Below are 17230 nucleotides of genomic sequence, written 5' to 3' on the forward strand. Positions count from 1 at the left end.
GAACAGGAAGACAACTAAGTGTGTCAGGAAGGTAGATCTTGAGGACCAAACTTGAGCACCCCTGGTCTAGAGTCAGCAGTTCTCAAAAACTGAGTAACTGTGCAAGAAAAAGACAACTGATGGAAGCCACCAAGACACCTATTAAAATTTTGAAGGTGTTATAGGGTTCTGTGGCTGTGATTGTAGAAAATGTGTTCATATACAACAATAAAGCACAATAAAACCCTGTGAGTTATTTTATTTGACACTGGAGGCTGCTGACCAGGCAGCTTTCCAATATTCCAGGCCAGACAGGGGGAAAAGGGGGGGGGGGGGGGGGGGGGTTCTCCTCTGAAAGAATTCCTTTCAGGATCTCCAAATCTAAAATCCATCCAAAAGTGGGATTTATTAGTAAATACGAGTGCTGGAGATGATTATTCATCCAAACTCTTACAGTCACTGCACAGGTCTCCTCTTCACAAACAGCTTCACGTGTGAACTTCTTTATAGTTTCCATACGTCCGGCCTTAACCCCCGTTTATACACAAATTTCAGCTGAGGAGGCAGAAGCCGCACGAAACGGAGGTAAATAGAGGACAGCTGACCCTCATTTCCCAAATGGAGTGACTGTGACTTATCAAAGACGGCATCTCCTGAGCCGGCCGTGACAAATGAAAGCACGGTGAGAGCGAGTCGGGTTTAGATTACAGGCCGATGTCTGTGGCGCTGTGGTCGTACAGTAATCTCTTATGACTGACTGGCTGTAACCAGGAGCAACAAGTGAGCCGATGCTAATCTGAGTTATTTGTACTGAGGCGGCACTGACATCAGCGACAGCAGAGCGGGCTGACTGTTTTCAGAGGCTGTGCTCTGCCTGAGAAACAGGTGACAGCGTGTGCGTCTCCACGGGGAGACTGGGATTTCCTCTTGCATGAGTCATGGCTAGCAACAACATGCACATACAAAACAAAAACCATGATATATTCACAAAGAAAAATAAGTCTCTTTCACCCCAGCGAGCAAACTACGGCTTAAGAAAGTCTGAAGCCAAAAACAAAAGCAACATCAGTTTTTGTGTCTGTCACTTTAAATGGAAAGGAGCTGCTGGTGGCCACGCCCCTACTCTCACTTTAGAGAGGGGGTGTCTCTCCTTCTGTCTCCCACAGAGTGTGGGGACCGTGTCACACAGTGCACAGGAAAGCTCAGTAGGTGTGTCTTAAGCAGGAATCCAGATATGGACTTCTGTTACATATGTCACAGGAACTGAAAACAGGCTATTTTGGGCCTAAACTTTGCTAAACAGCACAAGAATTTCCAAATGCACAAAGAATTCTTTTAAATTTGGGTTGTTTCATGAATGAAACTCTAATCATATCCAACCATGATATAAAAGTAGATAAAAACAATTTTACATGACTTGACCACTTTAATGGTCAGTATAATCACAACCTGGGAGTAGGAAGAAGTCAATTCTATCACCAGAATCATCAGGTCCCAACTGGAAGTGGACAACGGTCTTAAGAATTCCACTGGCCTGGACGGGACACCAGTCTATCACAGGTTACTTCCCAGCCAGGATCCGTACAGATTTACATCTGGGTAGACTGGGACAATGCACACGAAGCGGTTTGTCCAAGGACACATAGAGGTACCAACCCCCCAACTGTAGGTTGGTAATCCAAATCCAGTCCCACAGAGCAAAACAGAACATTTCAAAATGTTTCTAGCACCATAATCACTTGCTGATTTTGTACTATCAACTACGTCTACCAACACCTGTGCAATAATTTTACCATATTTATACATACGTACTTATACTCACTATATTCTGTTTCTCACATAATCTGTTCACATCAGTATTTATGCACCCACCAGCAAACATCACAATATACTTTAGTCACCTTTCTTTAATGTAAATATTTTTCTTTTTTTTCTTTACTACTATATGACTCTTGATGCTCTAACAAGTGATATTTCCCACTGTGGGATCAATAAAGTTTATCTTATCTTAGCTTGTTAGTATGTTTTGAAATGTGCAAAACTCTGGTTTTCTGTTTTTACACTCAATTCCAATATAGAATTTTTCATATGTCAAATGATTATAGAGTTATGAAGTGATAAAGGCAGGTCATAAACAAAGAGGTTTAAAGTCTTTTACAGCTTTCTAAAGCAGAGTTCATTCTGTGCACACACAAACACGCAGATTGCTTGCACGTGTTGATGCCCACGTGCTCCAATACCGCGGCTTTGCGAGTGTTTGATTCGTGAGAGTGTTTCATTGGAAAAATCTGTAAGAAAATTGTCCATCGGTAAAATTAAATGGTCTTTATGGCAACGCAGCCTGCCACTGTGGATTTATGAGAGCGATCGTTAAAGCGTTTCTCAGCACGCTGCTTTCAGCAAAATAACAATAAACGCGTGTCAGATTTTAAATTGCACTCAGTCCCATCACATCACATAGAAGAAGACGATATGCATGTTTTTATATTTTCATGCATTATGATGATGATTTTTAGTTTTTTGCAATATATCAGTGATGCTGTTTGACGCTAGAGACTGATGAAGCATCTGTGTGTCTACGGCCTCTATTTAGCTGATTATTTAGACAGCGAGCAGCTGTAAGGTGGAAGCCGTTTGCTCTGCAGGGAGCTCACGGGGTTAATGAACTCAAATCTGATGGCAAACAGGGAGCTTGGACAGAAGGATGGAGAGAAGTGGAAGGGGAGCAGTGTCGTGGAAGACTGGCTTCAGGGTGTTTCCATGGCAGGACTGCCCAGGAATCTGATGCTGGTGCCAGACATGGGGAAGCCCTCATCAAAACCAAGGGAGAACCCCCAGCAAAAGCAACCCAGAGCCTGACACGGGGCCCTAAAGACAGCCAGATTCACAACTGCTGTCTTCTACCTACACATCTGTTAACTTTAATAAAAAATCCTCTCTCTTTGTCCCACAGAGCAAAGACACTCAGTTTAACTTTTATAAAGCAATCAATGTTAAAAATCTAGAGGCAGAGGTCACGACTGCAGTTATTACCAGTGTGTAAAAAAAAAAAGAAAAACAAAGAAAAGAAAAAACCCCCATTAGATCAGAATGAAAAAAACATTACAAAAACTTTGGCACTAAAAAAAGAAAATGAAAAGAGACACCAAATCTCTCTCTCTTTGTAAGATTAAACTGACTATTATAAAATGAATTAGCATGAGTTTAGACATTCTCAGGTAAAATAATAATTTAAAAAATGTATTTAAAGAGCACAGGATTTTATTTTAAGTTCTAATTTATGAAAATGCAATGTTTCAAGAACACATGCCACATGTATTAACTTTTGTGATGTTGGTAAATCTGACAACTCTTTCTGCAAAAAAGGTAATTGGAAAAACAAATAAAAAAAGCATTTGACATTATTGTCCCTGTTTTGGCAAAAAACGGACATGATTTCTGGTGTGTGCACCAAAACTAATGTTTGCACAAAATAAATATCACCACCACCACCACCAATAATAATAATAACAATTATTATTATTATTATTATTATAAAATCAAATTAAAAATATAAAACAATTAAGCAGAATGTTAATTCACATAATTTTACACACACTGCAAAGAAAAAAACCTTTTCCATCTTTAGCTTTGCCTATTTTTGTTGTATGCAGCTGTTTGTCCCACAAAGGGACCTGTCATTTCAGGCGTATTTTATGCAGAGGGACATGTGCCTGCTGCCAGAGCCCTTGGGCAAGGTCCTTAGTTTCTGAGTTGCTCCTGGTGTGTAATGAGCACCTTGCATGGCAGCACCCTGATGATGGAGTGTGAATGTGAGGCATCACTGTAAAGGGCTTTGACCATAAAAGTGCTATATGAATGCAGTCCATTTAAAGTTACTAAGTTTATCCAAACAAACTTGTTTTAAGTTGTCATCACCCTGAACCATCCCTTAGTTATGCTGCTATAGACGTAGACTGCTGGGGGGTTCCCATGATGCACTGTTTCGTTCTCTTTTTGCTCTGTATGCACCACTCTGCATTTAATCATTAGTGATCGATCTCTGCTCCCCTCCACAGCATGTCTTTTTCCTGGTTCTCTCCCTCAGCCCCAACCAGTCCCAGCAGAAGACTGCCCCTCCCTGAGCCTGGTTCTGCTGGAGGTTTCTTCCTGTTAAAAGGGAGTTTTTCCTTCCCACTGTAGCCAAGTGCTTGCTCACAGGTGGTCGTTTTGACCGTTGGGGTTTTACATAATTATTGTATGGCCTTGCCTTACAATATAAAGCGCCTTGGGGCAACTGTTTGTTGTGATTTGGTGCTATATATAAAAAAAATTGATTGATTGATTGATCTTTGAATGACAAATTGTGCGTATAGTCATTTTATAGACTGAAGGTTTAATTATAAAAAGCACAACTGGATTAATCAATAAGTTGTAGCTCTTAATATCCGAGTAAATTTCTATTTTTAGTTTGACCAAAAACAACAACAAAAAAAACAAAACAAACCCCAGTTCTTTCCAGCTCGCTCAGTCCTATAAATGGAGTCAAATAAGGTTTAATCCAAACAGTGACATTATTTCTGCGTCCAAGAAATGTTATATGACTAAAGCTAAAAGCTGCCCTCGTCTCAGGAAGAGATCAGGGTTAATCAAAGTGAGCGAAGCCGCACTTAAACAATCACGTCCTGTTTGGATAAACAGTAATATCACTGCGCCGGAGGGGTGAACACGAGCTTCCAAGTCTTCTTTTCGCAGGTGGGACGGTGCAGAGGCTTCCCTCTGGTTTCAGCAAGTCCCTGGGATCACGCGTGTTTACGCCACTCGCTTTTAGACCGAACCCAACCTCATGTTACTCCGCTAATCAAGGAAATTGCAGTTTGTAAACCTCGTCGCATCAACATCTGGGAGCAGAACCATCTCGCTCCAAACCAGAGCTGCTTAAAGAAGAAGAAGAAGAGAAGAAAAAAACAAACAAACACTGAGGCATGGCACACGTGCACGCGCACACACAGAGACCTGTGCGTGCACAGCCGCACTATGTGCACACGTTTGTGATCCATTCCTCTGGCGAACAGGCAATGGAAACTTCTGCAAATGTAAATCTACTGGGTTAAAAATACTGCGCATTAATGTGCACCACATGTGGCACTCTGGCAGCACAGAGGATATTTTGACGTCGGTGGGAGAGGAAGGAGGTGAAGGGGAGGAGATCCTGGGGTTTCTCCAACAACGGAGACACACACACACACACACACACAGCTGCTCCAACTCACACAACTCCTCCTTTACCTTGAGCCTTTTCCACAAACACCACCTTGGAGTCGTGCTGGAAGTTGTGTCCTTCGAGGAGCATCCTCTCCCCTCCGGGGGCGGGGCACGTCTCCGCGCTCTGCTTATCCACCAACGGCAGCTCCTGGGCTGATCTCTGGGCTGTGGGAGGGAAAGAGAAAGTGGCTTCCTCGCTGTGCGAATACACACCCACTCCCCATGCAGACCTGAGCATCCAGCCGGGCTGATACACTACCGCGTCAGATCTCAGAGAGCCGCCCGCGCCTGCAGACGTTAGAATTACCATCTTAGTAAAGAGACGCTTCCACAGCGTGTTTATGTGAGACGCTGCTGTTTGCCTAAATTATGACGAATCTGTCTCAAATATTTGGTTTAGAAGTATCTCTTACTTTGTGGCTACTCTCTCACTTTACATTCTATGGGTTCCTTCGGTTTTTACACCCACGTGCAGCAATAGCACGTGCAGGGTTGTTGTTGCTGTTGTTGTTGTTATGACCACATGTGTCTGTCGGTCCATCTGTGTTTGAACAAAATAACTCCAAGAGGTTTGATCTAATTTGGACCAAACTTGGTGGACTTACTGAGGATCAGCTCAGGACAAAATGATTTGAAGGGCAGAAAAATTGGTTAAAAGTGAAAGTCATAAGCAAAAGTCAAGATTTGGGCTCAGTGCTTGTATATAGGGGATATTTAATGTGGCTATTCTGAGGTGTAAGTTAAAGATACAACTGTGGTTACTATTAAACATTAACATGAAGTCATTCATCATGTTTTTAATCATGGGCACAATTTGGTGGGGGATAGGGGGAACATGTCCCCCCCACCTTTTCAGGGGGGACAGAATATGGCATGTCCCCCCCCACCTTCTGACATATATGTGTGTACTTGAAACATGCTATGCCAGTCTTATGTGCAAATCATGTCAGTCTTATGTGCAAAACGTTGTCAGAATAGTATCTTTGTTTCTGCAAGTTTGTATTTTTAGCAGCATTGACTTGTTTACAACACCTGTTTCTTGTTTGTCACATTCTGAATTTTCTGGGACTGCATTTGCCCAGATTTGAAACCAAAAATAGTTGCCTCTAGGGACTAGTGTCTACACATAAGTATCAATGGACCATATACTAATGGTAATTTACTAAATTCTGAAAGTTAGAAAAGAAAATCAGAAAATCTATCTGGGACCTCAGAAAGTCCATCTGCAATTATTGCTTGATCTCCAAAATCAGTCTATGTAAGTGAAATTATGTTCAGTATGAGTGTTGTCATTAGTGCCACTTTGAAAATTAAATTCATGATAAGTAATTTATCCTAAATGAAAATTAAATTCATGATAAGTAAGTAATTTATCCTAAACTTATGATCTGTTGTTTTTTCAAACTTATGCAAAAACAAATCTTGAGAAAAAAAATACAGTATGCAATAGTTAATAATTATTAAGAGCCTGTTCTGTCATATTTATGAATACATTTTACCACATTGCAGTTGTTTTTGTTTTTTTTTAATGAAAACTCAACCTATCATTCTTTTTGAGTTCTCCACATGTGGTGATACCTTATTTACACCAGGATGTTAATAAAATCAATGCTGGCTATTCTCAGAATAAAGTACTTATATCCACAGTTTCAAATTGCGTAAGTCAAATGGTGTCCACTTTATGTTCTTCTCAAAACATTAAAAGTACTGTTCTGGATGCTCAGAATGCATCTGAGCTTATCTAGAAACGGTTGGCTTCTGGGGGCCGCTATGGGCTACAGCCCTGCGGGCCTCGCACTTTCTCCCCCCCAATTTCTTGTTCTAAATTACGCCCTTGTTTTTAATGGTCACATGACCTTTGTTGACCTTGAATAGTCAAACTCACAGTCATTACAGCTTAACTCAAACTGTTTGGAGCTAAATATGGATTAAACATAGTGGATGGGTTCTGTTTGGTAAAGTGGTTCAATTTAGGACTGAATTGATCAAATGCCAAGATCTCACAGAAACATATTACAGTACACTGAAAAAAGTGAAACATCAGTGCACTTCATTCAAAATACTTATTTACATTGGTCTGATGGAAAATTGTGGTTTCCAGTTTAAATCTGCTGGAATCACTTTACCAAATCATAAATATACATTATCTGTAACAAATTACAGAATTTTTTTAAGTTGATCCAAAGTATAATTTTTTTCAGTGTATCACTGAATCATAAATAACGTGGTGCACAAATCTGTGTCAGATATGTAAGACACTGCTGTTGCACTCTGAGTGCCAATTCTATAAAAAAAGTCTATGACTTACCATGAAATATTGGTTTTCAAAATGGAATGCTGATGTGTTTTTGCACCATATATCGTCATTGAACTTTATACCATGCAAACTGACGTTTAATACAAACAAATATTTCTCTTGTCCTCTGATAATTTGATGCTGCTGCAGTTTGATTTTGATAAACGATCTTTTTGTCTGTTTCTGCCTCTCTCATATGCACGCAAAGTAATTTTTGGTCAAAAACAATAGCCTTGTGGCAACTGTGTAACAATGGTCTATTTCAAGGGGCTGAGATCTACTACTGTCTTTCATTTACTTCATAAGACTTAATCTGTGGGCGGCTCTCAGTGCCAGAACCACATGAAGTGACTGATCTGCCTGAATCCGTCCCCGTCCAGTCAGAGGACAAACATGGAGCAGAGACTTTATCAAGCAAACCGCAAATAGCCGTCGCACAGTCAAATGCGCGATGGCTGCAGCAGCTCTACTTTAGAATACTGCTGGAGGCATGAAGTGATAATTACCTCCGCCCCCTAACAGAGGAGGGGCGGGGCTTATGTCATCACCTGAATGAATGCAGCAAATTGCAAAAAGAAAACCTTCTTGGGTTCATTAAATTCTGGTTTTGCTCCATTGTCTTGTCTTTTACTTGAACATTATTGCCTTATGACATCACAAAGGTCTGATGAGGAAAAGTCAGCTTGCTATAGTGAAAATACTTGTCACTTGGGGCCAAAATGCAAAAAAAAAATGTTTACTAGAGTTTATGAAATGTTGGAAATCTGGGGAAAAGCCCATTAAAGCTTGCCATGTATCTTCAAATCCCTCAAATACTTTGTGTGTAACCGATTGTTAAATACTTTTAAAATGATATGGGAAGTCATGTACAAATACAGTCATTATTATTACATTGTTACCACACAGATTTGGCTTCACATATGGAAGAAACCAAGCTTAAATCAAATGTGACTCATTTCCACCACAGTTTGTCAAACATCTAGTAAGGGTTGCTCAATGGCAAAGTCTTCATGGAACCACCAGGGGGCAGTATACGCTGATATTAAATTTTAAAGCATGACCTTTCTTGGCCATAAATTTGCAGTATGTCCACATTTTTTGTTATAATATGATGCACGTGTCAGCAGGGATACGTACTGACAGCACACTAAATATGAACGAAATTCACCAAATGTTTGCTGAGATCTCTGAACTGAAACATTCCATTTTGATCTCCATAAAATTGGCCATACAGCCAAACTTTGATAAAAAAGGCATCAGGCCAGAAAATCTGCTAATCTTTTTTTTTTTTAAGATCTAGCTCTGGCTGGACGGTCTCCCACATGAATGGTTGTAAATCCCACATGTGGTGCCATCACCCAGTGAAGGCTAACAAAGATGATGAAGTGTACTCACAGCACTCGATGGGGTTGGATGCAACCTGCAAGGACACAGTTCTCCCTGCAGCCTGGTTGATGTGAACTCGGAAAACCATCCGCACTCGCGTGTTCTTCCGTCCAATGTCAGTCTCCCCCTTTCGCAGCTCTATGTCCGAATTACGCAACTTCAAGATCCCTGCACAGTCGATTCTGTGTTTCATGGAGACACAAGTTGAAGAGGTAAGGTTGGAGCCCGCCAAAAGCTGTCCACGAAGTACATGTGTGACACACAATGTCTCACTTAATCAAGTTGGGATTTATGCTGCAGCCAAATGAAAAGTGACCCCACCCTGTAAGTACCTCTGCACAGTGTCAGAAGGCACATTTTCAGAAAACATTCACATTGCCATCCTCAAAATAGCTTTCACACCTCAATGCATCCACTCTTGGGCAAAATTCACACTGGCTGGGAATGAAGCATAAATAACTTTATTATGATTCATAAGAGATGGAGCAAAAACACATCAAACCCTTCTGCAAGTCTCATGGAGACTTGGCGGTAATTATTATTAGATTTTTTTTTTCAGTCTTCATCCGACACTTAATAAAAGCGCCCCCCCCCCCCCCCCCCCCCCCACGTCTGCACAGCACTCCGCTCACTTCTTCACACGTAAATAATGCGAGTCTTTCCGAATGGTTTCTGGATTTTCCATCATGGTGCTACTTGATGCTGCATTCCTAAAAGACTAGTTAATGTCAACTTTTATACACTTTTGGACACTCCCAAACATTCCTCCAGGCAGACACCAGGGTTTTCTTCGCTGGTGAAGTAATCAGGTGTAGATACCGAGGACCCCAGCTGTTCAGCTCCGCGCCAATGCTGCACTCGCCACTAAGTTCAGAACCACATAGTGATGTCTCGATTGATTGCCTCGGAAAACTTTCATGGTTTAGTTTTTTTGCGAGTTGCCTTTGTGTGTTTGCCGGTTGGATTGTCAGTAACAGAATAATGAACAAAATTTCACAAAATCTCATATAACATTTCAGGCTGTTCTGCACCCAATGCAATACTGACACAGTGGTGGAAAAATGTTTTAATTCTAATATTGCAAAATTGAGTGTTTGCACCTTTACGTCAAGATTAAAGTGACTGGCAACTTGATTTGGGTGTGGCAGGCTCTGAGTTCAAATCCCACATTGAAGTGCAGATAACTGAAACAACCCTTCAATTTGGCACAAGTACACCTTAGAAATTACTCTTTTGAAAAAACTGACTGGCCACTTGAATTTTCAATAGGCGGTCAAGTAGGGGTCAATTGAAGAATTACACAGGGGTCAAAATTTAAAAATGCTCCAATCAAATTGAAAAATATACCACATTATTTGTCTGATCATAAATACTCCAAAAAGGTATAGTTTGGACTATCTATGACTGAATGTTTTGGAGTTATGAGGTAAAAACAGCAAGAATAGTGACAGTTAATTTCAGTTTGTACAGGGGTCAAAAGTTACAGTTGCTCCAATTTTGGTAAAAAGTGATGGAAAGTATTGGTTGAGCTAATAGGATTAATAAATGGAATAGTTTTGACAGTGTTGAATGCTTGGTCTCCAAAGTAAAGGTCAAACAAGGTCAGCGTCCATTGGATTCTATGACATTATGTTACCCCGTAACATGATAACTAAGCATGATACATGGTCCAAACTATTCCTTTTTAAAACCCTTTTAACTCAACTAATAAATTGCATTTGGAGGAACTTTAATTTTTGACCCCTGTACAAACTGAAATTAACTTTTGTCACCATTCTTGCTGTTTTTATCCTAAAACTCCATAGAGTTCAGTCACAGATAGTCCAAATTATACCTTTTTGGAATCATTATGATCAGGCAAATAATGTGGTGTAGTTTTCAATATGATTTGAGCATCTTCTAATTTTGACTCCTGTGTAATTCTTTAATTGATCCATCCCTGACTGCCGATTGGAAATTCAAGTGTCCAATTGGTTATTTCAAAACACCTGTATCACCTTTTGCAGGATTCTGCTCAAAATATTCTCTTATCTGCTGCACTAATGAGCCAACCACATGCTGCAAGAGCCAAATTGAGCAGATCTTTACCAGTGAAAATAAATATTATGCTGTTTCTTAATATCAGAAAGATGGAAGTGTGGGCATAAGATCACTAGGTGCTCTGCAGAAATGGATCGCCAACTTGGTCTTCATTTATATTTTTGGATTGAGTATTGCAGCAAGTTCTTTGTTACCTGAATGGTTATTGGATCTATCACTCTCTACTTTTGTCTATGTCTTGAAGCATACACACTACCCCTTATTGCTCAAGGTACACAAGTCACTTCCTGGAATCTGTGAATGTATTTCATGAAATGTCAAGATCTAGATGTTAAACTGTAGCTGTAACTGCACCATTCATCTTGGTAAAATGCCCCACCTGTAATGTTAAGACGGCACCACCACAACACCGCAGCAGTGTTGCGAGACACCGCTGCAAACTCATTTAGACCTGATGAAAGGTCACCAATAATCACTACATCACATATTCTGTCTCAACCTTTTCTGATTTGGGGTTGTAATGTCATCATTCAAGAGGTATTATGATTTGACCCATGGGACTCCTATAGGTATAGGACTATGGGTATAAGACTCCCAGGGGGTTCCCCCAGGATAGACCGTTCTCTGACCTATCAGATAAATTTGAACTGATTTTGGTTTATAGGTGAATTTAATGCACATTCTTTTAAATCCTCATGAATAATGATGACAGAAACACTAGAATGCTTGTATTCTACAGCATAACGATAAAACATCTGTATGTTGTTGTATGTCAAAACCAATAAATCCGGTCCAAATCCCTTGGCCGCACTGTAGCTACTCTCCTCCTTGCCGAGAAAACAGAAACCGTATCCTGTAAGTGAAGTTGTTGCATAAACAGAGCTTATGCGTTACATCCACTAAAACACTGACAAAGTGCTGAGCCCAGCAGGCTGCTCCTGCCTGGAGCTCAGATACAAACTCCAGGTCCCTGTTAGCAGTTTTAAGCTTCCCCAGCAAGCTTGTCTCTGAGGTTTATTACATAGCAACCCCACCCTCATGTGCACAGCGTGCAGTGCATCAAAAATCCAAAGAAAAGGAGAAACCCTCAAGGTGCAAACCTCATATCTGTTGGCAATTGACATTTTAAAAAAGCAAAAATTGGAGCAATATGCATGTTTTGCAGCTGCACTCACATGGCCCGCATGTTGTTCTCTGGCAGCAGAGGGATCTCCAGTAACTTGGTGTTGTTGTACAGAGCCTCGTGGCTCGGGGTGGACACAGTCTTCCCAGTGATGCGGTGGACCTGGTAGAAGGCGTGAGGCCTCAGCAGCCGGTCGTCTGCTGTGCCAATGAACAGCTGCAGGGTCAGAGGCTCGCTCTCCATGTAGCCGTGGAGCTAAAGAAAATTAGAGGAAGTGACGGTTAAACTTTTTAAATCACTGTAATAAAGCAAACACAGGCATTTCAGAGGTCATGCTCTCAGTGCATGATTGATGTCAAACATAGAAACCATTTGAGATCTTGCAATTACACTTTTCGTGATCTTTAAATTACCACTAACATATCCAGTTCCACTGTCAGTTCACGTCAGACCTGCCAGCATGTTGATCCGACAGTAGCTGAATCTCAGAGCAGTAAAACCTCTGTCTGTCATTAAGAGCTCACCTGGTGACGGGACTGAATCAGTGCCTCAGTAAAGGTCACATCACTTCTACAAAGCTTATCACGATCAAGGAAAACTACCGGCAGTAACTCTGCTCTGATGTCAATAAATCAGAGCAGCAAAATAATCCCGCCACAGTTTAGTTGGAGACGCTACAGACATGCTGCTCAATGTAGCTGCATTTATAAGTACTCGCAGAACTCCATAGGCGTTCCTTGACAGGAGGCTTCCTGTTAGAATGACCTCAACCACCCAGAGTGCAGAGCACTGGCATGGAGCCCAAACCCACAGCCCGAAACCTGAGAACACTGGCAATACTGACATAGAGCCTGACAACATGCATCTTATCCATACACTGTGACAGGTGAGAAATTAAAGCACGATGCCGACATTTTCACAAGAAAACTACCGAATGACACACAACATTTGTGTCTGCAAAGTAAAGGATCCTTATTTTCTGGAAAAACGCCATGTATAGAAGGTTTCCATCATACGGACTCACTGGGAATAAAGTCTGAGCTGTTAAAGCAGCACGACACAACTCTTTATATTCAAAGACATTAAAGACTCCTACATTTCTATTTACTGCACACAATATAGTCCTTTATGTTTTTAGCCCACGCTTGGTTGAAAAGTCTCTCAAGATTTTCTCATAGTTTCCACTAAAAGTTGGAAAATTCAGAATAATCTGAATTGAATTTAAGGTCGCTGCAAGACTCCACAAAGAGGATTGAGAAATCTGATGGTTTTAAACTAGAGGCAGGCGATACCGGGAATTTTGGTATTGATCTGATACCAAGTAAATACAGGCCCAGTATCGCCGATATCAATACCGATACCGATACTTTTTCATATTTAAGCTTCATAGATCCAAAGGATCCAAAAGACCTAGGATAGAATTTCGCCAAACATTGTATGTGACAACAAAATACTTTATTATCACAATCAACATTTTTTGTTTAAAAAAAATATCACTTAACACAACTTAAAACAAAATCTCCTGAGGTCGGGGGCTGACTCGAGGAGAGCGCTGAGTGGGCAGGCCAGGCTGAGCCTACCTGCCTGGCCTGGCTGTTGGCTGGCGCCGCTGAGCCATGTGACGCGCAACAACAAAAGACCACAGTCCATGTTGTATGACACAGCGCAGCGCTGCTCTTACAGACAGAGAGTACATTTTGATGAATCTGCATGCGCAGCAGTCAGTGTGTGCGGAAGAGAAAAAAGCTTGAGCATCGATCTTTTTACACGAGGATTATTCAACATCAATACCAGTATTGGTATCAATATTATCAATATTAGGATTGATCCGCCCACCTCTATTCTAAACTAGCTAATCTGCTAAAAAGTGTGTACTCACAGCAAAAGCTGCTGCTGGTTAAAGTCATGAATATAAAAAACTGAATATATTTAATTAAGCACAAACATATCAGAGTAAAAAACAACTAAAAATGGATAATTTAATATAAAGCTAATTTTTAAAAAGCTAACTGAATATCAATTGTGAAATTATTAGAAAACTACCTGAACAGCTAACTAAACACAATACTAACTGAAAATAAAGCTACCTGTATCAAAAGTAATGTATGTAGAGGTGAAACTACCAGAATATCAAGCTAAGTGAAAATAGTTAACTTAATATACAGCTAATTGAAGTAAGCTAACTCAATATAAAGCTAAGCTAAATACTGTAATTCTATAAATACTCATTAAAAATCTCATTAAAACTAACAATATTTTATAAGAAATATTCCTTATGTTCAGTTACCCTGATATTCAGATTTCAGTTTTATAGCCAGTTAACTTTATATTTTAATACTTTTATTCTCAATTTTTTATTTTTTTTTTTTACATTCACTTCACTTTAGATGCAGTTAGCTTTAGCATGAAGTGAGTTTATTTTTGTTTTGCATTATATTGTTAATTATATTGTTAATTTATAAAATGCATATATATATATATATATATATATATATATATATATATATATATATATATATATATATATATATATATATATATATATATATATATCAGACCTGCCATGACCCCGAGGAGAAAAGGGAGAAGCTGAAAGAACTTTTTAAATAATATTGTTAGCTTGATATACCAATAGTTTAAACACACTTTTATATTCATTTTATTTAGCTAGAGTTAGCTTCATGTTAGTTTTCACATTCAGCTAGTTTACATTTGTTTTGCATTATATTCAGTCTTTCGGGGACCCATAATGCAGCGTGTGTTTAAAACGTTGCAGTTGTTACGGTCTCATTGAGAGATGTGTTAACTGGAGTTAACATTAAACTTAATATTGTTCTAACATTACATTTAAGCATTGAAAGACCAGTACTTGAAAAAATATTTTTGAATGGCAATGAATTTTATGAATGAGTGCTATGGATTTTAACTGAATCCAACTTAACATCTTATAACTCCCTAATTATTTCACTCATTTTTCCACTCTGATTAATGCACACAGCAAAAATTCTGAACATTTGCCTTGCTTCGGAAAGCTGTAAGACCGAGTTTCGCCCATTTGTTCAAAGCTAAGTGAATGCAGGCTATTTCCTGAAGACCCCATTGTTATTATTAAAGGATTATTAACCTTGTTTGCTTGGTTTATATGGGGAAATATCAGGCCGAGGTGTTAGCACAAACCGAGCGCCAGCAAGGTCCGTGCGAGAAACACCGAGGTCTGATAGCCTCATACAGATCAAGCAAACAAGGTTAACAATTCAATTATTATATGGCTATTATATATATGTAAACACGCAAACTTACAGTATCGGCCGAATAAGCTGCTGACGGTGTTGAGCTTGTTCCTTTTTCTACACCTCCATGAAGAACATGCTAATGGTCATTAGCTGGTAAGCTTTCAATCCGTGTGTTTTTTTCCGATGCTGTTTGGATATTTATAGAGTACATTCAAGTCCGACTTGGTTTTTCTAATCGTGTTTTTAGCTTCCTGGTTTGTAACGAAGATACGTGTTGAGGACCGACTGTCATGGAAACCAGTCCGATATGGGAAAATATCCGACCGGTAATCAGCCAATCAGAGCGCGCGTAGCGTCGCAGTCATATAATGAATTGTTATATTATCAGTTATCAAGTTGTTCACCAATGAATATGGCTTTATAGACCCTTCAGAAAACCATACACCCTGAGGCCGATTTTATCATATACCTATAAATGATAAATGTTGTATGGTTTTCTGAAGGGTGTAAAAAGCCATATTCATTGGTAAAACAACTTGATAATGATTTTGTCATATAACTATAAATGATAAATGTTGTATGGTTTTCTGAAGGGTGTAAAAAGCCATATTCATTGGTAAAACTTGATAACGATTTTGTCATATGCCTATAAATGATAAATGTTGTATGGTTTTCTGAAGGGTGTAAAAAGCCATATTCATTGGTAAAACAACTTGATAATGATTTTGTCATATAACTATAAATGATAAATGTTGTATGGTTTTCTGAAGGGTGTAAAAAGCCATATTCATTGGTAAAACAACTTGATAATGATTTTGTCATATAACTATAAATGATAAATGTTGTATGGTTTTCTGAAGGGTGTAAAAAGCCATATTCATTGGTAAAACTTGATAACGATTTTGTCATATACCTATAAACGATAAATGTTGTATGGTTTTCTGAAGGGTGTAAAAAGCCATATTCATTGGTGAACAACTTGATAACGATTTTATCATATACAGTGGTCCCTCATTTATCGCGGGAGTTACGTTCTAAAAATAGCCGCGATAGGCGAAATCCGTGAAGTAGTCAGTGTTATTTTTTACAATTATTATAGATGTTTTAAGGCTGTAAAACCCCTCACTACACACTTTATACACTTTTCTCAAACAGGCATTAACATTTTCTCACTTTTCTCTCCTGTGTAAACACTCAAAGTTCAAACCTTAGTCTAAAAAAAATAGAATGTTTTCCTATAAATAATTATGATGGCTTTTAGAACTAACAAATTTAATTTTAATGATCAACCTACGAGGTTGGACACATAAGAAATTATTAATAGTGAATTAATAATACTATAATATTATAATATTATAATTATAATACTGTGTATTTCACCGTTCCTCTGACTGCGCCTCTTCGTCATGGCGCTGCTCCGCTGTCCGGATTGGCTGATTACTCGGGTGGTATAAAAATATTACCCGTCCATGAAAAGGGTGTACTGCTATTTATGCTTTAGTGTTTTATCCAATCATATTGGCGTATCATTTATAGGTATATGATAAATTGTTATATTGTATTGTTGTAATTATATTTTCATGTTGTGAACTTGTATGTTTATTTACCTGTTTGGTTAGCTTTCTGATCAGTTAACTTTAACATTCAGCTGGTTTATTTTGCTTTACATTATATTGAGTTAGCTTTACCTTATTTCATAGCAGCACTTTTGCATCAGTTACAGCTTTTATCTAGAGATCAGTTAGTTTGGCCAGAAACCAGTCAGCCCGGATGGGAAGCAGGTGAAAACAGCCTCTCATTTGTAACCCACTAATTGGTGACCAGCTTTTTTAGAAGCTGTAGCTCACTTAGCAGCTGGGTTACTGCTGGATATTTTGGGTTTTGCTTGTACACTCACTTTGGCTACAAAAATGCAGATATGTTGTAAAG

General features: G+C 39.2%; 1 protein-coding gene across 1 annotated transcript in view; it reads right to left on the reverse strand.

Annotated features, from left to right (window-relative positions):
• The window catches only part of LOC117501609 (nuclear factor of activated T-cells, cytoplasmic 1-like), a 69180-nt gene that overhangs the window by 36918 nt on the left and 15032 nt on the right, over window positions 1–17230 (reverse strand). The window contains exons 4-6 of the mRNA XM_034160526.1: window positions 12121–12323; window positions 8915–9087; window positions 5248–5388 (exon numbers count right to left, since the gene is read on the reverse strand). Of these exons, the coding sequence (XP_034016417.1) occupies window positions 5248–5388; window positions 8915–9087; window positions 12121–12323 (517 nt within the window). The remainder of the gene's footprint in view (window positions 1–5247; window positions 5389–8914; window positions 9088–12120; window positions 12324–17230) is intronic.

This window comes from Thalassophryne amazonica, chromosome 20 (assembly GCF_902500255.1).
Source record: "Thalassophryne amazonica chromosome 20, fThaAma1.1, whole genome shotgun sequence".
NCBI lineage: Eukaryota > Metazoa > Chordata > Actinopteri > Batrachoidiformes > Batrachoididae > Thalassophryne > Thalassophryne amazonica.